Source organism: Schistocerca nitens, chromosome 5 (genome assembly GCF_023898315.1).
Source record: "Schistocerca nitens isolate TAMUIC-IGC-003100 chromosome 5, iqSchNite1.1, whole genome shotgun sequence".
In the NCBI taxonomy this organism is placed as follows: domain Eukaryota; kingdom Metazoa; phylum Arthropoda; class Insecta; order Orthoptera; family Acrididae; genus Schistocerca; species Schistocerca nitens.
This window is the reverse complement of record NC_064618.1, coordinates 639,947,783-639,974,528: the sequence shown is the minus strand read 5'-3', so window position 1 is coordinate 639,974,528 and position 26,746 is coordinate 639,947,783. Positions and strand designations below refer to the sequence as shown.

Below are 26,746 nucleotides of genomic sequence, written 5' to 3'. Positions count from 1 at the left end.
ATGCAGCCAGCTCCTGCACATAGCTAACATGAAGCTAATACTGAAAAAAAATGAGTAGGAAACAAAGAGTTGTTATTTAGTATAATAAAGGACATGCCACCTCTTTCACAATGGTATTCCAATGCCCACTAATCATATAAAATTTCCTAGTACATCCTTATACCATACCTAATCTCACTCCCTTGCCACATAGGTTATATCCATGTGAAAGTCACAGATGCAAGACCTGTTATGTGTATCCCCACAGCATATCCCAATTATGTCCCACCACAGGCATATCCTATCCTATCAGAGGCAGGGCCATCTGTGGAAGCAGTCATGTCATATGCTAGCTCTGCTCCATCCTCTGCACCGTCTTTTATGTGAGAATGACCACTCGTATGAATGGCCACCACCAAGCTGTGGCCAAGAGGAGAGGTGGTCAATCAGTGAAAGAACAGGCAGCCATGCACAGCATGCTCGATTTCAATAGCTGCCACCTGGATCCTTCCCACAATGTCAGTTTCTCTGAATTACATAGATGGGAACTGTCCTAAAAATAAAGCCTTTGATCTCACCATCCTCCTAGCCTTAATCTCTGATGACCTGTATCCTGAACTCTGTGCTTGTCACTTCATAAGTGAGAGTATGGTGGTGCAATGGTCCTACCCAGTCTTTTTTATTTGCATATCAGCTGCTCAACACCTTTCAACTAAAGGGTGAATGGTTACCATTATTTCTTACATTATTTGCATTTCCTGACTTTCAGCAGACAGTCCTCTTAAACACACACACACACACACAGTGGTGTGGCCTGTCATATTTGGAGGATTGTGGGGATTATAAGCATTGTTTTTAAAGTATGAGTAGCAGTTTTGGCTATGTAAATCTTCATTAAATAATGTAGGCTGTCTGTTATTGATAATGTAGTGTAGAGAAGCTAGTTGTCATGCTGCTCTCTGTGGAAAGAATTGTTTTGACTGAAAGCCTTAGGATTTTCCCTCATGATTGGATCTGCGAAACTTGGTATTTGAATGAATGAGGTATGTTGTTCAAATATTTATTTGAGACACTTATCCATTACTGTTGATCATTAATGAGGAGAGAAACTTTTATTTTTATTGATACACAAAAACGCAAATGTATGGAGGAAAAAAGAACATGATCAGCCCACCCAAACATAAAAATCACAGGCAGTGTGAAACAACGATTTTCTGTATGAAAGCTCTGCACTTGACAATGCACTTGACAATGATTCATGTCCTCCCAATCACAGAGACAAAAGTAGTGGATTCAGAAAACAATGAGGGAATTTTTCCCTGGCTGATAGCTACATTTTTTGAGAAGAGGACCCACCAGTGTGTAATGCTTGAAAATTAGCCCTGCTTACACATCATATTTTAACTATGTGTATTTTATTTGCTTATAAGAGGGCAGCCATAAGATATGTTGAGCATTTACCACCACTTTTATCTGATGACGAGATGTATGTTGCAGAAGTTTTAAAACATTTTGGTCACTCAGGCCCCCCTCCTAAGCTGTTGAGAGAGAGAGAGAGAGAGACAGAGAGAGACAGAGAGAGAGAGAAGGTAGTGGCATTAATTTATAATGCTGTTTTATTTTTCATCTGTTCTTAGCATCACCTTCTTTAATTATGAATATTATCAATTACTTTTTAACATGGTTTAACATGCTTTGAAGCATATATAACACAAAAATTTATAATGAGACTAGTTAATGTGTTTTAGGCACGTATCCATTGAACATTGTAGCATGAAGACTGCTGTTGAATGATGACTGTTCAATCCACTAAGTTCATTGAGTGCCCTAAGATTAGATTAGATTAGATATACATTTTGTTCTACAGATCCATAACAAGGAGATCTTAAAGGCTGTAGAACATACCACCACCACCACCATCACATTATTGCAAATACATACAAGTACAAATAAAATATTTGCAGAGGATTTACTCAGTTTGAAACATTATTTCCATTGTAGAGAACTAAGACACTAATGTCTTTAATGTCAGTACAAAAATTGTCTTTCCAGGTGGTGACATAGTAAACCATGATGGTACTGGATCAACAAGTATTTATGGAAAATATTTTGATGATGAAGGCTTTGAGTTGACACACAGTGGGCCAGGATTTATTAGTATGGCTAATGCAGGTAAGTACTCTCACTAATCAGCACTGTCTTCTTTTTCTTTTGCCTTTGTCCAACATTGGTGCAGAGTCAGCATGGTTAGTAATGGATTTGGCACGGTTAACTTAAGGGGTGACTGGATGCCCTTCCTGTCACCACCCTGTTACCACCAAGGATGGAATATATGTACCCCAACTGTCTGCATGGAGAGTTGTTCATGTGGAAGTGAGCAAAAGTTTATGAAATGATTATGAATCATGTAACTGAGGTGGAACTTGGGTACCAGCCTGGTATTCACCTAGTGAGATGTGGGAAACTGCCTAAAAACCACATCCAGTCTGGCAGCACACCGATCCTTGTCATTAATTTGCCAAGCAGATTAGGTCTGCGGCCAGTGCATTTCCTCATCCCAGAAGCAGCACCTTAACATGCATGGCTATCCAACAGGTACTGATCAGTCTTTCTTTCTCTCAGTGAGACTCCATATTCAAAGTTCCTAAGCATGCAGATGGATAATAAATAGAGGGGCACCAGTACATGAATACGTTAACTTAAAAGTTCAGTTCTGCCTACTTTGTGCTTAGAAATCTTTCTCATTGAGTTGACCTTTGGACTGGCAGATTGTTAGCACACTTTCCCTCAATACTGTCCCATGGCACAATCTTCTGAGGTAGTGCAGTTAAGGTCAAAAAACATCTGTTCTACTGTGGCATGCAGTAAGAATATAGTATGAAGTTGATAACGGAACATATTGCAAAAACCGTTTTTGGAACCTAGGGATTCCTAAATTTTTGTAACAGTTCATGTACCACCTAACGATATTTGTGGTTCATAACGAGAGTGAATTTAGATTAACTGTTAACTGTACAATCATGACCTCGATACCAGAGTACAGTCGTTTCCCTATGGATTATGCGTTCCTCTCTAGGATTAAAACTGGAGTTTTACATTCTGTTGCAAAAGTCTATAGCAGTTCATTGACAGGTATCAGGCAGAATGCTGAAAATCCCCAGATATCCAAAAACAAAGTACAAGAAACCTCTGGTGTTATTCTTCCTACCATTTAAATCTTTGTATTTTGACAATTATTCATGAATGTCCTTTGCTTACTGATATTTCTCTTTTCACAAAAAATAATGCAAAGCCATACATACAAATGGAGAAATGTGACAATAAGTCAATAAAAGATGATGTACAGAAAGCTTCCAGCTATCCAGGTTAATGCAGACCCAAGGCTGCACAGGTACCTGAACAATATGAATAATACACAACGTACACATAGTCAAAAGAAACTTATATGTACTGTTTTTGCAAAACATGCTGTGTGTCACATTTGAAAGCCCAGTGCATTACTTACACATTACTTGCCAGAAACAATGTGTTGGAAATTATCAACCTTTAAGTCTTAAGGAAAGAGCTAGGCAAATATATAGACAGGAAATCAGTCGCGGACTTGTTGCACGTTCAGAGCCCCTGCATTGACCTGAAGATGAAATGGAAAAAAATGGAAAAATATTTCAGGGGTGTTTGACAGTCGGATCCTGCATCATATTCATAATGAGTCACATGTGTAATAGTCTGTTCTAACGTAAAATACTCATTCTACTTATAACAGAACACTTCACACTTATTTAATTCTTTCAGAAATTGTCATACTGTTAATATGTAAACTTTACCCAAATGATCAGGAACTTGCTATGTATAGTTTGCCCATAAAACGATAATATTCATAACAATGGGCTGCTCATGACTTTTAGTATGACCCTTACAGAAGCTCAACTAATTATCTTATTTTGTCACTTCCTCAGGTAAAAATACAAATGGTTGTCAATTCTTCATAACAACTGTTCCAACACCCTGGCTTGATGGACATCACACCATATTTGGCAAAGTGAGTTACTGACATCATTTTGAAATTTGTGACACCTTGGTATGTGAAACAAGAAGCAGAATATATAAAAATAATAACTGTTTTCTTCTTTCAGGTTGTCGCTGGGCAAAATGTTGTTCACATGATAGAACATGTTCCTACTGATTCGAATGACCGTCCACTGAAGCCAGTTACAATCAAAGAATCAGGCACCATAGACACACCTGAGCCATTTACTATTACTGATGATCTTTATGAGTAATTATAAACATCAGCATTCCTACACACTGTATAGATGGTTGATATCCACCTTTAGAAATGGATCTTTAGATGTGAATTGAATGTTATAATGCTATATTTCTGTATCTGAGTGGCTGTGAACTATATTGCAGATTGTATGTTAGTTCAGGATGCAGTGTGCTTTCCATGTATAACTGCTTCAGTATACATCTACATGCAGTATCAAAACTCCTTGCACAAACTAGTCACCAAATAGCTGCATGTTGTTCTGCATGTTCCCAAGGCTTGTAAGCAACTGTGATGTCATTTTTAGTAATTGTTCCTACACTTTTAAATTTCTAGAATTCCATGGTATAAGTATTGTTAGTTTCTTATAGTTGCCTGAAAATTCTTTTCTGGTTCTACATTCCTCTTCTGTAAATTTGTGGTACAATGAATCATTTGCAACATTCATTTGTTACATATTTCAGTCATTAATAATTTATAAGCACGTATCTAGATAACATAATACTTTAAAACAGTATAAATGACCCTCATATAAATTTTCCTACATTCCTCTTTCTTCGCTTCTGAACCTCTAAATTGCATACACAAAATACGAAATGTTTTGCTGATTTGTAAAAGTTGCTTTAACTGTGAATGTGGACACAAGGTAGTGAGTTTCAACTGAACAAATGAAAAACAAAATGTGCCAGACATACATTTACTAGTTTCTACAAATGCACACATACAAAATCATTTCTGGATTTTTAAATAATGATTTACACACATAAACATTATTTAATGTCAAACTTTATTTAATGCAAGTCTATGATTTCTTTTGCATGCTGCAGTCTCTGGGCATGGATCAAAGCATCTGCAGTGCCTCTGTTCTTCTCGTTTTCTGTTCTGTCTTTCTTCCACTGGATGATAAAAAAACTGAATGTTTAAATATTTAGGAAACATAGGTTGCAAAAACAGTTAGGAGCATTTTTTGTAGAGCTCTGCATACAAAAGCAAATAGTTTTTCACTTTCAGTTTCATGGAAACAAGTTATAATAATCACAACAAGATGTTTGGAACAGTATGACTGGATTGCTCTTGTTTTGTAATAGTTTTTGGAGGAAGATTTAATTTCTTTTACAGATGTATTCTAAGCTGTTGTATTTTTTATTTGTGCAATAACTTTCATAATATATTCTTTTCTTTCTTGAGAAAACTTTGCATCTAAAAACCATCTTGAAGATAATTTCTTACAGGCTTGTAAATTATTCACAATCTGCTCAGATGAAAATGCTTCCTTAAAGTAGCATATTGTTTATTTTTAAACAGTTCCAACAATATAATTGAATAATTTTTTCATATATAATCACTAACTCTGAAAATTAAGGAAGTTGTTACTAACAAACTGATATGTGTTGAGAAGCAGATGCTCAGAAGGAAAAAGACTGCAATTTTTCAGTGAAACAAGGCAGAGAACGCTAATTTAATTTTTCATTTATCCAATTCATTTTACATTTGCTTATTAATATGGTTCTAAGACATTTTCTGCATATGAGACCAAGGAAATTCCAAAGAGAGGAAGAAAAGTAAGAGTAAAGCTTATATAAATATTCAGACTGTGACTTTAATGGCTGTACAAAACAAATAACAGGCACATAACAGTAAAAGTATCATACAGCAGAATAATTATTTTCACACTTAGTACTTTCTATAGAATCAGACTTATCAGTGACAAATTTTTATGAAAAGCAAGGATAGAGTTTTTGATAGTTAAAAGTTTTCTCAAGACTTTTTGTGATTAAGAACATCCTTGAGTTTTAATTTGATACATTGTGACACAAATCTATATAAAAGATTTTTGTAGCAATCAGAGCTTTAAACTATGATTTAATAATGTGTTTATAACATAGAAAATTAGAATATTTTTCCTTTGTAATTAGGTAAGTAAATGAAAATGTGATATTTAATGCTCTTTATCTCCAGTTCCACCAGAAATTCCATTCCACCAGTCTTCCAGGAAGTTGACAAACCATCTTAGGATATGGGTTTTTATACTATTTCTACAACATGTAAATGTATATATTAAAATTATTTGCATTAAAGTAATGCACAATTTGATGACAAGAAAATTTGTGATTGTTGCTGTTCCCATAATGTCATACTTAATCAAAATTATGCCTTCAGCCTACATTTTTACTTCCTTAAAATATAGTTTAAGGCCATTCTAGAAACGTACCAACAGTGATTTCTGCTAGTTGTGTATCACAAACTAGTTGTTTGGAGACAGAGAGAGAGTGTGTGTTCATAACTCTACATTTTTAATAAATTTGCATTCTAGGGTGTGTTGAATGAGTAGAAACCTCAGTATTTAGTCTCACAGAACATTACATCCTGGCAGAATGCACATTGCTAGATGGCTAACTTATATTTGAGCCTTGGAGGTAAATTCCAGTTAACATCAGTGTTCACACTAATCCCCATACAATCAAAAAGTGAAATAAAAGTACCTTGTCAGCCACTCTTACTTTTGGACTCAAGGAGGTAAATTACATTTAACATCAATGCTGCTATTACACAGACTTTTGACTGTCCCAATACACAGACAGCTAATAGTTTTCTGTGTTCAATTATATAAATGCTAAGGTATATAGTAATAATGGATTCCATAATTATCAATGTGAGTAGATTATCATCACTTGAAATTGGTTGTTAGTCTGTTTTACAGGAGTAGCCTTCCACAGCTGGCTCTGCCATTTATAACTCGAGTCATTCCATGTTCTGAAGACTCTTCTTCATGATGAGATTTATAGAATACAATGCATGAATGAATGAACTTGTCATATTTGTGCCCATGATGTGGCTGTGTCAGTGTACGTGTAGGTTCTGGCCTCGTCAGACATTTGATGGAGAAATTACATTAACAAAGAAAAATTCAATCAAGAAAACTAACAAATGTGAGACAGAATCCCTGGCTAGTTGTTACCTTTCGGTGGCGAAATGTGTAGTGCTGCTGATACATGCACATAAAAGTAACAGTGATGATATTATTCTAGCTTTAAGATCTGTTAGCTCTTTTCTTGGGTAGAAGAGAAAGATAGAATGGGAGCTGAGTGACCTGCCTTTCCTTTTTAAGCTCTCCAACTCAACCCCATTCACCTCCCTGAGTTCTGAAAGCTATGATAATTTCATTGCTTCTACCTTTATGTGTGTGTCTCTCTGAAGTACAAAATATTTCGCTAAAAAAAAAAAAAAAGAAAAAAAAGAAAAAAAAAGCCATCCATAAATATTTGTAATCTATAGGGCATTTGTATTTTTGCACATCTCATCAAGAACCATCACTGACATATAAAGAAAAGTATGCTATAGGTTCAATTTCTTCATCCATCCATCCACCCATTTTGTTTTGTAAATCCCACTCTGAAGGAGAATCTTCAGGGATGTGGAAGGAATTGGGGGATATGTTACAAAATTGAAGCAGCTGTTAGAACTGCATTAATAATTAACAACTCTTTAACTGCTTTAAACTTTTTGTGGTTATTCTAGCTAAATTTAACTGACAAAAATTAATATTAAAAGTTCTATTTTGGAACAAGTCCATCTCTGACAACATTAGGCGTGTCATCATCATTGCAATGGTCATCACATTATTGTTTGTAACAGAGGGACATTTTGTTGAGTCCTGTTTTGGCCTCTATGCTAGTAATGGTTGCATCAGGGTTTTATATTCAAAGATAAAAACTATGACTCCAAACTACCTCACAAGTGATTCTATTCTAGATATCACGAGCTATACCTTGACATACATCACATTTTGTAGGGTGCAAAGCTTTCAAAGAAATTTGCTCATCTTCTGACAACCCACTTACTACTAAATATTTCAGATATACCATAGCTGTGGGACCACTGAATGAGAAATGTATCTAATTTAATCTTATTACTTGCTATTGTCTGTAACTTCACCTTACAAGTTATCGGCTGAACACACAGTACTATAACAGAAATAATTATTTCCACAATTAAATAACTGTGTACAAAGCAGAAGCCCAAGAACAAGAAGAGCATTAGCATACTAACAAGTGAAGCAACCCAGCTTAAACTGGTGGAACTGAATAAAAATTATTTTAAAATAAAGAGATGGGAAGTTAAGATTACAGAAGCCCAGGTCACTAAAGAAACAATACTGTGTAACAGGTAATTATGATCAGCAGACTTGCAACAGTCATAAATGAGATATCATTTGACAAAACGCTAAACATTTGTTAGAAACAATGATTGTTAACTCATGTAGTACTTAGAAAGCCTTGTTTCCAAAAAGAGACATTGCTGTGTTGTATGTACTTACTTTGTCCTTCATCGAAGTGCAACTGAAGAGTTTCAGTGAAGTGATGAAAACACAGCAGAAAATTGCCTGATGTTGCAGAAATCAGTTAAAATCATAAAATATACCTTTTGATATTGGGATAATGCAGGATTAGAGTCTAATGTTCTGTTGACAGTCAAGTCATTAGTGATGGGTACTACTGCAGAATGGATACATAAAAACAAAATTATGTAGCGCATCCTTATGCTGTCCATGTCTAGTGTGCATACTGTTCCATTTTGCTACCAACTGAATGACAAATCACCCATTTTGTATTTTTAAAAAGGATCATTCTTTGATAGACACATAGAAATAAACAACAAGTTTCCCCCACACTCACCTTTCCTCCTCTGACAAGCTCAGTCACTCTTAAACTGGCTTCTGAGTGACTTGGCACACACCCTCATCCCTCTACCATCATAAACACCCTCAACTACTTTGTCTTTCCTACATTTCAGACTGAAAATGTGGTCACTAGTATTAGGAATACTATCTTTATTAACGTTCAGGTGTATTTATCTGCTGTACTGAGAGTTTCACCTCCGGTAGGTAAGTAATGGTTTGCCTATATGTCTCACATTAAATCACTCTAAAACATTGTTCAGGGTTTAACAGAAATGTGCAGCCAAATATTTGGGATGTTTTCCACATGTTGTTGTTGTTGTGGTGGTCTTCAGTCCAGAGTCTGGTTTGATGCAGCTCTCCATGCTACCCTATCCTGTGCAAGCTTCTTCATCTCCCAGTACTTACTGCAACCTACATCCTTCTGAATCTGCTTAGTGTATTCATCTCTTGGTCTCCCTCTACGATTTTTACCCTCCACACGGCCCTCCAATACTAAATTGGTGATCCCTTGATGCCTCAGAACATGTCCTACCAACCGATCCCTTCTTCTAGTCAAGTTGTGCCACAAATTATTCTTCTCCCCAATTCTATTCAATACCTCCTCATTAGTTATGTGATCTACCCATCTAATCTTCAGCATTCTCCTGTAGCACCAAATTTCGAAAGCTTCTATTCTCTTCTTGTCCAAACTATTTATCGTCCATGTTTCACATCCATACATGGCTACACTCCATACAAATACTTTCAGAAACGACTTCCTGACACTTAAATCTATACTCGATGTTAACAAATTTCTCTTCTTCAGAAATGCTTTCCTTGCCATTTCCAGTCTACATTTTATATCCTCTCTACTTCAAGCATCATCAGTTATTTTGCTCCCCAAATTGCAGAACTCCTTTACTACTTTAAGTGCCTCATTTCCTAATCTAATTCCATTAGCATCGCCCGATTTAATTCGACTACATTCCATTATCCTCATTTTGCTTTTGTTGATGTTCATTTTATATCCTCCTTTCACGACACTGTCGATTCCATTCAACTGCCTGCTCTTCCAGGTCCTTTGCTGTCTCTGACAGAATTACAATGTCATCGGCGAACCTCAAAGTTTTTATTTCTTCTCCATGGATTTTAATACCTACTCCAAATTTTTCTATTCTTTCCTTTACTGCTTGCTCAATATACAGAAAGTATGACAACCCTGTCTCACTCCCTTCCCAACATATTTAGAAAAATAAAATATGTTCATGGGAAAGTGTGTCCAGAAACACTTAATTTCTATTTTGAAACTCATTTCCTACAACTTTTCACAGCACATTCTTACATGAAATGTTCAAAATGCCATCCTGGTTACACATGGTTAAATTGTAACTCTTAGATTCACTGCCAGTGCTTTGTCTTCCGTTTGATGAAATCTAATACTGTCATGTAACACACGCCATTGCCTTACTTACATGTAGCATTGACTTTTTAAGTGATCATCATGGATCTGGTCAGCATGTAACTGTAATATTTGCCTTAGTTACATGTCTTTATTTATTGATTTTCGTTGGATCTGTAGACAACATACATTAGCACTGACTTTTAAAAAGATCATTAAAAATCTTGCAAACATATAACAGTTTGAAACTTCCTGGCAGATTAAAACTGTTTGCCCGACCGAGACTCGAACTCGGTACCTTTGCCTTTCGCGGGCAAGTGCTCTACCATCTGAGCTACCGAAGCATGACTCACGCCCGGTACTCACAGTTTTACTCCTGCCAGTATCTCGTCTCCTACCTTCCAAACTTTACAGAAGCTCTCCTGCGAAACTTGCAGAACTAGCACTCCTGAAAGAAAGGATACTGTGGAGACATGGCTTAGCCACAGCCTGAGGGATGTTTCCAGAATGAGATTTTCACTCTGCAGCGGAGTGTGCGCTGATATGAAACTTCCTGGCAGATTAAAACTGTTTGCCCGACCGAGACTCAAACTCGGTACCTTTGCCTTTCGCGGGCAAGTGCTCTACCATCTGAGCTACCAAAGCACGACGCACGCCCGGTACTCACAGCTTTACTCCTGCCGGTATCTCGTCTCATATCTTCCAAACTTTACAAAAGCTCTCCTGCGAAACTTGCAGAACTAGCACTCCTGAAAGAAAGGATACTGCGGAGACATGGCTTAGCCACAGCCTGGGGGATGTTTCCAGAATGAGATTTTCACTCTGCAGCGGAGTGTGCGCTGATATGAAACTTCCTGGCAGATTAAAACTGTTTGCCCGACCGAGACTCGAACTCGGTACCTTTGCCTTTCGCGGGCAAGTGCTCTACCATCTGAGCTACCGAAGCACGATTCACGCCCGGTACTCACAGCTTTACTCCTGCCAGTATCTCGTCTCCTACCTTCCAAACTTTACAGAAGCTCTCCTGCGAAACTTGCAGAACTAACACTCCTGAAAGAAAGGATACTGCGGAGACATGGCTTAGCCACAGCCTGGGGGATGTTTCCAGACTGAGATTTTCACTCTGCAGCGGAGTGTGCGCTGATATGAAACTTCCTGGCAGATTAAAACTGTTTGCCCGACCGAGACTCGAACTCGGTACCTTTGCCTTTCGCGGGCAAGTGCTCTACCATCTGAGCTACCGAAGCACGACTCACGCCCGGTACTCACAGCTTTACTCCTGCCAGTATCTCGTCTCCTACCTTCCAAACTTTACAGAAGCTCTCCTGCGAAACTTGCAGAACTAGCACTCCTGAAAGAAAGGATACTGCGGAGACATGGCTTAGCCACAGCCTGGGGGATGTTTCCAGACTGAGATTTTCACTCTGCAGCGGAGTGTGCGCTGATATGAAACTTCCTGGCAGATTAAAACTGTTTGCCCAACCGAGACTCGAACTCGGTACCTTTGCCTTTCGCGGGCAAGTGCTCTACCATCTGAGCTACCGAAGCACGACTCACGCCCGGTACTCACAGCTTTACTCCTGCCGGTATCTCGTCTCCTACCTTCCAAACTTTTCAAAAGCTCTCCTGCGAAACTTGCAGAACTAGCACTCCTGAAAGAAAGGATACTGCGGAGACATGGCTTAGCCACAGCCTGGGGGATGTTTCCAGAATGAGATTTTCACTCTGCAATGGAGTGTGCGCTGATATGAAACTTCCTGGCAGATTAAAACTGTTTGCCCGACCGAGACTCGAACTCGGTACCTTTGCCTTTCGCGGGCAAGTGCTCTACCATCTGAGCTACCGAAGCACGACTCGTGCCCGGTACTCACAGCTTTACTCCTGCCAGTATCTCGTCTCCTACCTTCCAAACTTTACAAAAGCTCTCCTGCGAAACTTGCAGAACTAGCACTCCTGAAAGAAAGGATACTGCGGAGACATGGCTTAGCCACAGCCTGAGGGATGTTTCCAGAATGAGATTTTCACTCTGCAGCGGAGTGTGCACTGATATGAAACTTCCTGGCAGATTAAAACTGTTTGCCCGACCGAGACTCGAACTCAGTACCTTTGCCTTTCGCGGGCAAAAGCTCTACCATCTGAGCTACCGAAGCACGACTCACGCCCGGTACTCACAGCTTTACTCCTGCCAGTATCTCGTCTCCTACCTTCCAAACTTCCTGCAAGTTTCGCAGGAGAGCTTCTGTAAAGTTTGGAAGGTAGGAGACGAGATACTGGCAGGAGTAAAGCTGTGAGTACCGGGCGTGAGTCGTGCTTCGGTACCTCAGATGGTAGAGCACTTGCCCGCGAAAGGCAAAGGTCCCGAGTTCGAGTCTTGGTCGGGCAAACAGTTGTAATCTGCCAGGAAGTTTCATATCAGCGCACACTCCGTTGCAGAGTGAAAATCTCATTCATATAACAGTTTACTGGTATGCATCATAGACTCGGTTTCTTGCAATGGAAGTGTACACAAATGCAGAGTTAGCAATGACTACTTGGTGTATGGATTATCTTGTGCTACTTGCTGTGCCACACGATGTTTGCATTAACAATGAGAGTCTTGGGAACAAGGTACTCCAAAGAGGATGTTTGAAACAATTGATTGTCATTTAAGAAGTGTGGAATAGTTAAATCTGTTACTTGGAAATAGACAGGTCTATGGGGAGGAGGACACCACAAATGGAGGAGGCAATTCCTCGTGCAACTGAAGATAATCCTATAACAATGTCAGTGGAAGGTAAATGTGGCAGTAAGTAATGTTACTACAGGACTATATGGTGAGTGTTACATGATAACTTAATACATCCATGCCATTTACAGGGTGTGCAGGCAATATCAGCAACTGATTTTTCTCTGCAGGTACAGTTCGGGGAATGATTTATACAGAAATGTGTCAACCCTTATTTTGTGTAGCTGTGCTGTTCATAGATGAGATTTTTGTTAAATGTGGTCAGATTACAAACTGTGTGAGTCACCATGCAAGGGCTGATATGAATCCCCATGCAGCTGTTAAATCAAATCATCAATAAAGACTCTCTGTCAACGTTTGGCCCGTCATTGTTGGTGAATATATTTTACGGTCCCATATTCTTACAGCCATGAAGTTGCTGTGCTCCATTAAAGAATAGTCTGTTTCTGCTAGAAGGAGTGCTACAGATATGTACTTCATGCAAAATGGATCTGCTCCTTGTTTCAGTGTTAATACTCATTACTTTATCAATATCCAATTCTGTGACAGAGGGTTAGAAAGTGGTGGACCGATTGCCTTACCTCGATATCCCTTGGGCCTAAATCCATAGACTTTTATTTGTCAGTGTACTTGAAAGCTCTAATGCATCAAAACAGGTATGTCTTCATGCCCATATTGTTGAAAGCTGTGAAACCATGCACAATACTCCTGGGATACATCAGTGGAGATGGCGTTCAATGTGATGATGGGTTGAGCCATACATCAATGCTAAGAGAGTCCATTTTGAACATGTAAGAAAGAGTTTAATGTGATAGACCTTATACTGGTTTGTTCTTTATACTTGCCATGCTATTAAAAGACTGCATCAGTGAGTATCCTCTAATAGGAGCCTCATAGAAATGTCAATTCCAAGCATGCTTTGGTGCAGCCGTTGGCCAAGAAATATTTATGGGCTATTGGTAATGACTAGTCAGTCAAAATCATACAGCCATTAAAAATGCATGTCAGTATTGACAGAAATGAACTTAATACCTGATTTGCTCTGCTCTGGTGTGTCTGCCATAATTAATGCACTGTAGACAGTAGTAAACAATGAGTTCCGACATGGAAATAAAGTGTCTCCAGATCTATGCCCATAATACATATTTTTCTTCTTCATGTCAAAAATGTGTCCTGCAAGGCTGACAGTACTTTTTTGTTACATCTTATATGTCCCCATATGGTTGTTTCTATTAAATCTACATCCATATTCTGCAAACCACTGTGAAATGCTTTGGCAGAGGGTACTTCACATTGTATGAGCTAATAGGTCTTCTTCCTTTTCCATTCATGTATGGAGTGTGGGAAGAACAATTGCTTAAATGTCTCTGTTTGTGCTGTGGTTAATCTAACCTTGTCCTTCCAGTCCCTATGACAGCAGTACATAAAGGGATTGTAGGACATTCCTATGTTCATTAATTAAAGCTGGTTCTTGAAACATTCACCAGGCTTTACTGGGATATTTTGTGTCTATCTTTAAGTGTCTGCCATTTCAGTTTCTTCAGCATCTCTGTGACACTGCCCCATGGGTCAAACAAATCTGTGGCCATTTATGCTGCCCATCACTGTATACATTCAGAATCCCTCATTAGTCTTATTTGGCACAGGTCCCACACACTTCAGCAATATTCTAGGATGTGTCGCACAAGTGTTTTGTAAGCAATCTGCTTTGCAACCTGATGCATTACCTTAGTATTCTACCAATGAACTGAAGTCTGCCATCTGTTTTATCTATAACTGACCATATGTGATTGTTCCTTTTCATATCCCCATAAATTGCTACTCTCAGGTTTTTTGTATGAGTGAACAGATTCGAGTTCTCTGTGATATTTTAATCATTGGATTCTAGTGTTTTAATTTTGTTAACTATACCATTTAAGGAGATGGGACCTGGATAAACTGACTAAACCAGAGGTTGTACAGAGTTTCAGGGAGAGCATAAGGGAACAATTGACAGGAATGGGAGAAAGAAATACAGTAGAAGAAGAATGGATAGCTCTGAGGGATGAAGTAGTGAAGGCAGCAGAGGATCAAGTAGGTAAAAAGATGAGGGCTAGTAGAAATCCTTGGGAAACAGAAGAAATATTGAACTTAATTGATGAAAGGAGAAAATATAAAAATGCAGTAAATGAAGCAGGCAAAAAGGCATACAAACGTCTCAAAAACGAGATCGACAGGAAGTGCAAAATGGCTAAGCAGGCATGGCTAGAGGACAAATGTAAGGATGTGGAGGCTTATCTCACAAGTGGTAAGATAGATACAGCCTACAGGAAAATTAAAGAGACCTTTGGAGGAAAGACAGCCACTTGCATGAATATCAAGAGCTCAGATGGAAACCCAGTTCTAAGCAAAGAGGGGAAAGCAGAAAGGTGGAAGGAGTATATAGAAGGTCTATACAAGGGCAATGTACTTGAGGACAATATTATGGAAATGGAAGAGGATGTAGATGAAGATGAAATGGGAGATACGATACTGCGTGAAGAGTTTGACAGAGCACTGAAACACCTGAGTCGAAACAAGGCCCCGGGAGTAGACAACATTCCATTAGAACTACTGACGGCCTTGGGAGAGCCAGTCCTGACAAAACTCTACCATCTGGTGAGCAAGATGTACGAGACAGGCGAAATACCCTCAGACTTCAAGAAGAATATAATAATTCCAATCCCAAAGAAAGCAGGTGTTGACAGATGTGAAAATTACTGAACTATCAGTTTAATAAGTCACAGCTGCAAAATACTAACACGAATTATTTACAGACGAATGGAAAAACTGGTAGAAGCCGACCTCGGGGAAGATCAGTTTGGATTCCGTAGAAATGTTTGAACACGTGAGACAATACTGACCTTACGACTTATCTTAGAAGAAAGATTAAGGAAAGGCAAACCTACGTTTCTAGCATTTGTAGACTTAGAGAAAGCTTTTGACAATGTTGGCTGGAATACTCTCTTTCAAATTCTAAAGCTGGCAGGGGTAAAATACTGGGAGCGAAAGGCTATTTAAATTTGTACAGAAAGCAGATGGCAGTTATAAGAGTCGAGGGACATCAGAGGGAAGCAGTGGTTGGGAAGGGAGTGAGACAGGGTTGTAGCCTCTCCCCAATGTTATTCAATCTGTATATTGAGCAAGCAGTAAAGGAAAAAAAAGAAAAATTTGGAGTAGGTATTAAAATCCAGGGAGAAGAAATAAAAACTTTGAGGTTCGCCTATGACATTGTAATTCTGTCAGAGAAAGCAAAGGACTTGAAAGAGCAGTTGAATGGAATGGACAGTGTCTTGAATGGAGGATATAAGATGAACATCAACAAAAGCAAAATGAGGATAATGGAATGTAGTCGAATTAAGTCGGGTGATGCTGAGGGAAATAGATTAGGAAATGAGACACTTAAAGTAGTAAAGGAGTTTTGCTATTTGGGGAGCAAAATAACTGATGATGGTCGAAGTAGAGAGGATATAAAATGTAGACTGGCAATGACAAGGAAAGTGTTTCTGAAGAAGAGAAATTTGTTAACATCGAGTATAGATTTAAGTGTCAGGAATCCGTTTCTGAAAGTATTTGTATGGAGTGTAGCCATGTATGGAAGTGAAACATGGACAATAAATAGTTTAGACAAGAAGAGAATAGAAGCTTTCGAAATGTGGTGCTACAAAAGAATGTTGAAGATTAGGTGGGTAGATCACGTAACTAATGAGGAGGTATTGAATAGGATTGGGGAGAAGAGAAGTTTGTGGCACAACTTGACTAGAAGAAGGGATCGGTTTGTAGGACATGTTCTGAGGCATCAAGGGATCACCAATTTAGTATTGGAGGGCAGTGTGGAGGGTAAAAATCGTAGAGGGAGACCAAGAGATGAATATACTAAGCAGATTCAGAAGGATGCAGGTTGCAGTAGGTACTGGGAGATGAAGGAGTTTGCACAGGATAGATTAGCATGGAGAGCTGCATCAAACCAGTCTCAGGACTGAAGACCACAACAACAACAACCATTTTATATTTCTGAAAATTTAAAGCAAATTGCCAATCTTTGTACCACTTTGAAATCGTAATGAGACAGAATAGTATAGTTACTCTCACAGTTATGTAACAAACACATAAAACACTGTATTAATTCACTCATCATGTTTTGTAGGTTCCACAGTTAACAAGAACCTTTAGGAATATCAGACAAGTCACAAATACATTAATAACATGAAGCACCTGTTAAATACAGCATTAATAATGTACCACCTAAAACGTTTGTGGTCACTCCAGTCAATTTATCATAACAAAATTAACAGGAAAGACACAACTCTGAAAAATAATTTTATGCTTCATAAGTTATTTTAAATAGCTGCTGTTCTTCTTCTATTAAAATGAGCACATTAACATTTATCATGAAACAATACTTCTGTGAATACAGTAAGAGACTTCTACTTACTGTACTACAGCAAAAATACAGGTAAATAAAAGGTGACAGAAACACTAGTTTTCAGAATCAAATGAAGAGGGGTGAAGAAAATGTGTAGGGCAGGATGAGAAGAAAGCCCACAATGAGAAAACCAGGAAACGTCTAAATTAGGATAAAAATATCTTGGCTGTGAACTCATTTGTGTCTTTATTTTTGCCAAATACATCTTCCTCTTTGGTGTAACTGTATCTTAACAGATATAAATAGGAAGCTCTTCACTCTCTGCTGTCCTATGTCTATCTCTTAATCTTCTGCTAATGTTGTCATGATTATTATTATTATTATTATTATTATTAATGCAGCATACCAAACCTCGTCCCTCCTCTGTCTTCCTTGCAAATTTTCTTTCATAGTCTCTTCATTGCAGGCATTTTTTGAAATGCTTTTTAAAGTCACTGCACCTACTGTTTACATACCCTCATTCTGAGGTTAGTTTCATGTCTGTGAAATAGTCTGTTAATTAGACCCTCAGCTCTCTGTTATGTAGGTAAGACTCCGTCCATGCAAGAAGGTTGCCATTATATCATAGATCACTAATTCAGACACATCTGGAAAAAGTGACATGTCTGTAATCAGAGGTGGTGTCTTACATACAGTTTTGTAGATGTGTGCTACTACATAATATTTAAGTCTGTCAGACAACATGCCTAGTCACCTAATCATTACAAATATTAACTTACAGGTAACCCTATAAAGTCAGGACAATATTTCAATATTCTACTTGAAACATCATCATGGCCAGCAGAATTACTACATTTTTGTGACCTGATGAATTTTCTAATTTGCTTGGGGACTATACTTTCAAAACTAATTTCTGTTAGCAGCACATGCAGTGTGTACAAGCAAATCTAATGCATCTGTATTTAGTCATCTTTAATGATTGCAATATTTGCTGCCACTATCAGGAAAATATTTTAAAAGTGTCAGCATTCTGCAAGAACTTTTTCTGGGGCTCCTTTTCATAGGATCATTATTTTTTTTAGTTTCTTATTTTAAAATGTTCCAAATAGCTTTTGCCTTATTCTTGGAGTATAATACAGGGTGTCTCAAACCTTTCAGGTCAAATTGAAATAGGTGACAGTGGGTCTACATCTGATTATATTGAGATAGCGAAGCAATGGTCAGAAATGTATATGTATTGTGTTATAGACATACACAGCGTACACTTAATAACAACAATGTAGCTCATAATAATCATTCAAAGTGATGACTGCCAGTCTTAATGCATGTATCACAACAGCTCATGGAGTTCTGCCACACTGTCGCAAACATCCCGGGTGTGTGTTGTATGCTGGAACAGGGAGCAGGTAATAAACAGTGTACAACCCTGACCACCAGATATACTGTACCCACTTATCTCATAGTGCAAGTATCATGTTATGACCACATGCATCACACCAAGGAATTAGCCTGTGCCACACACACACACTACTATCCACAGTATCAGTTGTCCATTGCACAAGACAGTTTTTGGTGTGATGTGTCCTTGGTGAGGAGTGTTATTGTGTACAGAGCATGATGCATAGTCAAAAATGGAACGTTCCTCATCACAAGAGTTGGCAGACATGCATTTAATGTACAGTGCAGAATGATGTAGTGCCCTTAAAGCAGTATGAATGTACAGAGAATGCTTTCCCAACTGACATCATCCTAACTGAAAGAATTTTACCTCTGTGGATGCCACCTTATGAGAGTCAGGTTTGTTCATGCCACAGAGAACTGACCAGGGTTCCCACCAAAGACATGTCCGAACACCAGACTTTGGATCACGTGTCTGACAACCCAGCAATAACCAACCATCAACTTACCTGTAAAATGCACACTTTGAAGGGTGGAGTGTGTAGACTACTGGTGAAACCTGTGTGAGCACTGAGACCAATAGATTTTGACCCATGTTCACTTCTCTCAATGTAATATCCCCCACAGTACTGTAGCACCAAACTTCATACAGTCTGTATAGTTCACAGATGAGGCCTAGTTCACTGCTGATGTTTTCAACAGCCATTTTAGTAATGTCTGGAATGAGAACAATCCCCATGCCATCCACATCAGTGGCCACCAGCAACGATTCTCTGTCAACATATAGGCAAACATTGTCCAAGATCATCTAATAGTGCCTTACTTGCTGCCTCCCCATTTAAATGGTCCACATTATCTGGCATTCCTGTTAGAGGTGCTGCCACAGTTCTTGAAGAGTGTACCCCTCGTTGTCCACAAAAGGATGTGATTTCAACATGATGGTGCACCAGCCCACTTCAGTGTTTAATGTCCATGAGCACCTGAGTGTCCACATAACCCCATCACATCATTGGATTGAAAGAGGAGGTCCTGTCCCATGGCTAGCATGATTGCCAGATCTCAGGCCTCTGGACTTCTCCCTCTGCGGTTTCGTCAAGATGTTGGTGTATTAAATCCACCTAGAAACAGATGAATACCTGCTTGCTAGGGTCCAACCTGCCTGTCTTCTGTTATAACAGGCAACATGGATCTTTGGTAGAGTGTGGCGTAACTCCATGTGCTGTTGCCAGGTATACATTGAGACTAGCAGTTGTCACTTTGAACAAGATTGTACTGTGGTTATGTGGTGTATGCTACGTAATCCATAACACATTTCCAACCATTGGTTGCCTATCTCAATATAACTGGTGTAGACCCACTATTAGCTGTTTCTATTTTACCAAACAGGTTTCAGACTCCTTTTGGTTGTTTGAGCATAGTACATGACTTTTGCTTTCTTTAACAGCAGATTTGAGTATTTGACAATACTTATGCTAATGGAGCTTAAGCTCTGAATTAGTTAGATCTCTCTCTTCCTGACAAAAGATACTTTAATCTCGGGTTATCCATCCACCCTTACTTCTATTAAACTGTACCCTTATTTGTATTACATGAAGATAAGATTCAACATGCTGCAGAAATATGTTTAACAAAGAGCTAAATTTACCATCAACACTCAGTTCTTTACAAACTTCTCCCCAGCATTCTTCCCATAATTTCTCTCTAAACACACTAATTGAGCCATTGCTTATGACTATGTCATACAATACTTTTTTGCTATGATCTGTACTTAAGTTATCAGTACATTTTATTGTCAACATTTGATGTCACGGCCAGGTAAACCACTGGCACTGGTATTATGAATATTTTAGAACTGTTGGCTGAATAATCTTGGCACATTAAATGCTAGGAAGTGGGCCAGACTGCCAAGGGAAATAGATGAAATGAGCAAGAATGCAGTTCTGTTGGAAGACTGAATTATAGTACTTACCTGCGATACTCAGACTCTGGCACAAGAAAAACTGTAGGTACTATTTCTTCACATTTGAGGATTGCCGGGGGAGTTGTTAGGGACTAGTCACATGTTCCACAGACACTACCATATTGCTTTAGAAGTCTGCATTGACTACTTATTTCTGCTCTACGATTCCTCTAGATTATGGAAGTTGTAGATGATAAACAGTTTTAATGCACATTTGAAAAGACTTTCTCAGTCACACATTTTATTTCCATCAACTTATTGGTCCACAGCTCGTGGTCTAGTGGCTAGCGTTGCTGCCTCTGGACCATGGGGTCCTGGGTTCGATTCTCGGCTGGGTTGGGGATTTTCTCTGCCCGGGGACTGGGTGTTTGTGTTGTCCTCATTATTTCATCATCATCATCGTCATTTGTGACAGTGGCTAGAGTGGATTGTGTAAAAATTGGGACTTTGTACAGGTGCAGTTGAGTGCCCAAGAAACCGACCATCATCATCATCTACTTACTGGCAAATAATGTTACCGTTTTTACTCATTACTACAGATGTCAGTGGCTTCTAAAGGAGTTCACAATGCAGCCACAAAATTCTCTGAGCATTTGCCTGATAGCCCACAATGTCTGAAAAGTAGCAAAGCAAATGTAAGTCTAATCTGAAATCATTTCTTCTGGGCAATTCCTTCTATTCTACAACTGTATCTATACTTTGCAAATCACTATGAGCTGCAATGCAAAGAATAGTTTCCATTGTACCACATATTAGGAGCACTCCCCATTCCATTTACATATGGACCGCAGGAGCCTACTGCATAAAGCCTCTGTGTTCATTGTAATTAATCCAATCTTGTCTATGCAAACTCTACAAAAGCAGAATATTGGGGTTTGTACTACATTCCTACATTCTTCATTTAATACTGGTTTCTGAAACTTTGTAAATTGGCATCCATGGGGTGGCTGGTGCCTATCTTCTAGTGTCTGCTAGCTCAGTTTTTCTGAACTTCTGTAATTCTCTTCTGTAGATGAAACAAACCTGAATATATTCATGACTTTCCAATATCTCTGTTATTCTCACACTGAAATGGATTGTTGACAACAAATTTATCAGTGAATAAATATGCCAAGAGATAGTTGTTAGCACTCCCAACTGCTCAAATAGAAGTATGCAAGTGATGTATTTGTGTGACTACATACATTATTCCAATTACCATTTTGTGGCCTGAGTGCCTCTTTGTATATGTGAGAAGTTACCCCAAATTTATTATGCAGGACAAAAATTAATAAAAAGAAGACAAATATGTTTACTTGCCCCAATTTCACTATTTTCAAAGAGATTAATTCTGGTTGCAATGAAAGTATCTAAAAATAAATGTTTCTACAAACATATAGTTTTGCAACCCACCCAAGAAATTATAACTTACTAATATGTTCAGCATTACTTACAGGTGGTGGTATTGTAGTCTTCAGTCAATCATTGCTTTGATACTGCTCTCTACACTAGTCTATCTAGTGTAAGCATCTTCATCCCCGAAAAGCTACAGCGCCCTACATCTACTCGAACCTGCTTATGGTATTTAAGTTCTATTATCTGTTTACTATTGTTACCCACCACACTTTGCTCTGCTATCAAATTACCTAACTCTGGATGCTTCAGAACATGTCCTACTAATCTGTCCCTTCTTTTTCTCTACTTATACCATAAAAGCTCATTTCTTCCCATTTAAATATAGTATCTCTTCTAAATTTTAGCATTATTCTGTGGCACCACATCAAAAAATTTTGTTATCTTCATGTTTCTACTGTTCATCGTCCATGTTTCATTTCCATAAGCAGGTTATGCAGTTATGCAGAGAGTAAGGGGCTTGCACAGACAGATTAGCTTAGAGACTTGCATCAAACCAGTCTTGACTGAAGACCACAACATGTAAGGCTATGCTCTAGACAAAATTACCCTAAAATACCTAACACTTGAATTTTAACATATTTTTCATTTTCAAAAAAGTTTTTCCCTGCTTTGCCCATCCGCTTCTGAAACACACTTTACTTCTGGCACTGTCACTGTTTTTCTGCCCAAATAGGTAAATTTGCCTACTCAATTTGGCATCTCGTTTCCTAAACGTATTCCCATAACATTTCCTGGCATAATTTCACTGTCCTCCATTATTCATTCTTCATTATCATCAGTTCATTTTACAACCTTCAAGACACTATCAATTCTGTTCAACTGATTTTCCTAGTCTTTTACTGTCTCTGACATAATTACAGTATTAAAGGCGGATCTCAAAGATTTTTCCTTCTTTTTTTTCCTGAACTTCACAACTCTTGCCATATTTTTCCTTGGTTTCCTTAACTGATTGCTATGTCCACAAATGTAGCAATATGATGTATAAGCTATAACCTTCTTATTACTCATTTTCATGTTGTGCAGCTCTGCCAATTCGATTTCTGTGCAAATTTTAGAGCCCTTTTTCGTTCCCTGTATCTATCCTTCATAACTTCATAATCTCAAAGAGTGTGCTCCAGTCAAAATTGTCAAAAGTTTGTCCTGAATCTGCAAATCTATGATGTGGGTTTATCTTTCTTCAACCTATCTTCCAAGATATGTCATAGGCATACACATCTACAAGAGGGGGCACTTGCTCTCCCCCCTTTCCCTCCCTCCAGAACCTGAAGTACAGAGTCTTTACTCATATATTTAGTGGACAATCATGAGTTTTCTGTGATATTAGTTTTTTTGTGTCCCCTATAAAATGTAGTTCTTATGTCATAACAGGTCTTGAAAGTGACTAAGTCATTGATATAAAAAATGACAATTTTAGAGCCTTGGCCCCACCCTCCCTGGAAAATTTCTGCAGACACCCTTGGTCATAGAGCCTGTGTCTCCCAAACTGATCTCTTTAAAAAAAAGAAACTTCTGCTGCTTGTTTCATTCTTCCATAGTTAATCCATATTAGTATTTTGGAAACATGGCTTATTACACAGACGTTCAGTAATGCTCATACATGTCAACAGCTCCCTTCTTTGGTACAGGGTTACATTTTGCTTGAATGTCACATATTATTTTGCCTATCTCATATATCTTGCATACCGCATGGGAGAATTTTGCAATGGTTCATACACCAAAGTGTCAAAAATTTTGAGGGAATGTCCTGTACTCCAAGTATCTTATAACAACTGACATCTTTTACTGCCATGAAATGCTTTTCTCAGTATCGAATCACCCATCATCAGCTACTTTCTCTTTCTTTCCTTCATACACCCATTCTGCATATTCCTTTCACCTTTCTGCCTTTTCTCCTGTGACTGGTACCAGTTTGTCATCAGAGGATTTTCATACAACTGCCATGTTTCCTTCAAAGGAATCTCAAATTCTTGAATAACCAGCAAAATCTGTCTTTCCTATAGTTACAGTATACATGTCATGCAGTCATGCTTTGTCACTCTGCTCTTCCTGAGTATCTTTACTCATCTTAATACTGTTGCTTTTAAACTTTTCAAAAGAATTTACACTGATAAGACAGAAACATTATGAGCACTGCCCGCCACGAGACTACATGCTGCCTGGGGATGTTGCAGGTACTAATGCAGTAAGGGAAGTTTATAAGCAGAGCAGAGATAAATGGGGAATCATTTCACTGATGACGGGGCAGTAAATGGTGAAATCCACTGACGTAAACAACTGACACGGGCAGTTTGTTATGGTTTGCCACCTGAGAACAAGGGTCTTGGAAACAGGAAACTTGGTTGGCCGTATTACATCTACAGGGCTATTACAAATGATTGAAGCAATTTCATAAATTCACTGTAGCTCCATTCATTGACATATGTTCACGACACACTACAGATACATAGAAAAACTCATAAAGTTTTGTTCGCCTGAAGCCGCACTTCAGGTTTCTGCCGCCAGAGCGCTCGAGAGCGCAGTGAGACAAAATGGCGACAAGAGCCGAGAAAGCGTATGTCGTGCTTGAAATGCACTCACATCAGTCAGTCATAACAGTGCAACGACACTTCAGGACAAAGTTCAACAAAGATCCACCAACTGCTAACTCCATTCGGCGATGGTATGCACAGTTTAAAGCTTCTGAATGCCTCTGTAAGGGGAAATCAATGGGTCCGCCTGCAGTGAGCGAAGAAACGGTTGAACGCGTGCGGGCAAGTTTCACGCGTAGCCCGCGGAAGTCGACGAATAAAGCAAGCAGGGAGCTAAACGTACCACAGCCGACGGTTTGGAAAATCTTACGGAAAAGGCTAAAGCAGAAGCCTTACCGTTTAAAATTGCTACAAGCCCTGACACCCGATGACGAAGTCAAACGCTTTGAATTTTCGGCGCGGTTGCAACAGCTCATGGAAGAGGATGCGTTCAGTGCGAAACTTGTTTTCAGTGATGAAGCAACATTTTTTCTTAATGGTGAACAGACACAATGTGCGAATCTGAGCGGTAGAGAATCCTCACGCATTCGTGCAGAAAATTCGCAATTCACCAAAAGTTAACGTGTTTTGTGCAATCTCACGGTTTAAAGTTTACGGCCCCTTTTTCTTCTGCGAAAAAAACATTACAGAACACGTGTATCTTGACATGCTGGAAAATTGGCTCATGCCACAACTGGAGACCGACAGCGCCGACTTCATCTTTCAACAGGATGGTGCTCCACCGCACTTCCATCATGATGTTCGGCATTTCTTAAACAGGAGATTGGAAAACCGTTGGATCGGTCGTGGTGGAGATCATGATCAGCAATTCATGTCATGCCCTCCTCGCTCTCCCGACTTAACCCCATGCGATTTCTTTCTGTGGGGTTATGTGAAAGATTCAGTGTTTAAACCTCCTCTACCAAGAAACGTGCCAGAACTGCGAGCTCGCATCAACGATGCTTTCGAACTCATTGATGGGGGCATGCTGCGCCGAGTGTGGGAGGAACTTGATTATCGGCTTGATGTCTGCCGAATCACTAAAGGGGCACATATCGAACATTTGTGAATGCCTAAAAAAACTTTTTGAGTTTTTGTATGTGTGTGCAAAGCACTGTGAAAATATCTCAAATAATAAAGTTATTGTAGAGCTGTGAAATCGCTTCAATCATTTGTAATAAACCTGTACTTCTACACACACAATCTACAAGCCACCATACAGTGCACGGTGGGGGGTACCCTGTACAACTACTAGTCATTTCCTTTCCTGTTCCGCTCACAAACAGAATGGGGGAAAACAACTATCTGTATGTCTCATATCTTATCTTTGTTGTCCTTATACTAAGTGTATGTTGGCAGTAACAGAATTGCTCTTCAGTCAGGCTCAAATGCAAGTTCTCAAAATTTTTGGAATAGTGCTCTTCAAAAAGAACGTTGTGTTCCCTCCATGGATTCTCATTTGGGTTCCCAAACCGTCTTCATAACACTTGCATGTTGTTTGAACCAACCAGTAATACATCCAGCAGCCCACATCAGAAATGCTTTAATGTCTTCCTTCAATCCAACCTCGTACAGATCCTAAAAACTCTAGGAGTGGTCAAGAACAGATCGCACCAGTGTCCTTTATACGGTCTCCTTCGCAGGTGAACCACTCTTTCCTAAAATTCTCCCAATAAACCAAAGTTGCCCATTTGCTTTCCCACCACAGTTCTTACATGATTGTTCCATTTCATATTGCTTTGCAACATTGCACCCAGATATTTAAACGAATTGACTGTGTCAATTAGAACACTAGTAATACTTTTTCTGAACATTACAGGTTTGTTCTTTCTATTCACTGGCATTAACTTACATTCTTCGACATTTACCATTCATCACACCAGCTAGAAATTTTGTCTAAGCCATTTTGTATCTTCCTATAGTCACCCAACTTCATCATCTTCATAGACCACAGCATCATCACCAAAAACCACAGTTTCCTGCCTCCCTTGCTGCCAGATCATTTATATACACATAGAAATTAACAGAGGTGCTATCAATTTCCCTGGTGCACTCTTGTGATACCCTTGTCTCTG

The 26,746-nt window shown here is 38.9% G+C and overlaps 1 protein-coding gene across 1 annotated transcript in view; it reads left to right on the top strand.

Annotated features, from left to right (window-relative positions):
• Positions 1-6,348, top strand: part of LOC126259707 (peptidyl-prolyl cis-trans isomerase B) — a 64,215-nt gene extending 57,867 nt beyond the window's left edge. Inside the window, exons 3-6 of the mRNA XM_049956678.1 lie at positions 2,032-2,151; positions 3,936-4,018; positions 4,113-4,255; positions 5,071-6,348. Coding sequence (XP_049812635.1) covers positions 2,032-2,151; positions 3,936-4,018; positions 4,113-4,255; positions 5,071-5,167 — 443 coding nt within the window. The 3' untranslated portion in view covers positions 5,168-6,348. The remainder of the gene's footprint in view (positions 1-2,031; positions 2,152-3,935; positions 4,019-4,112; positions 4,256-5,070) is intronic.
• The last annotated feature ends 20,398 nt before the right edge of the window (positions 6,349-26,746 follow it).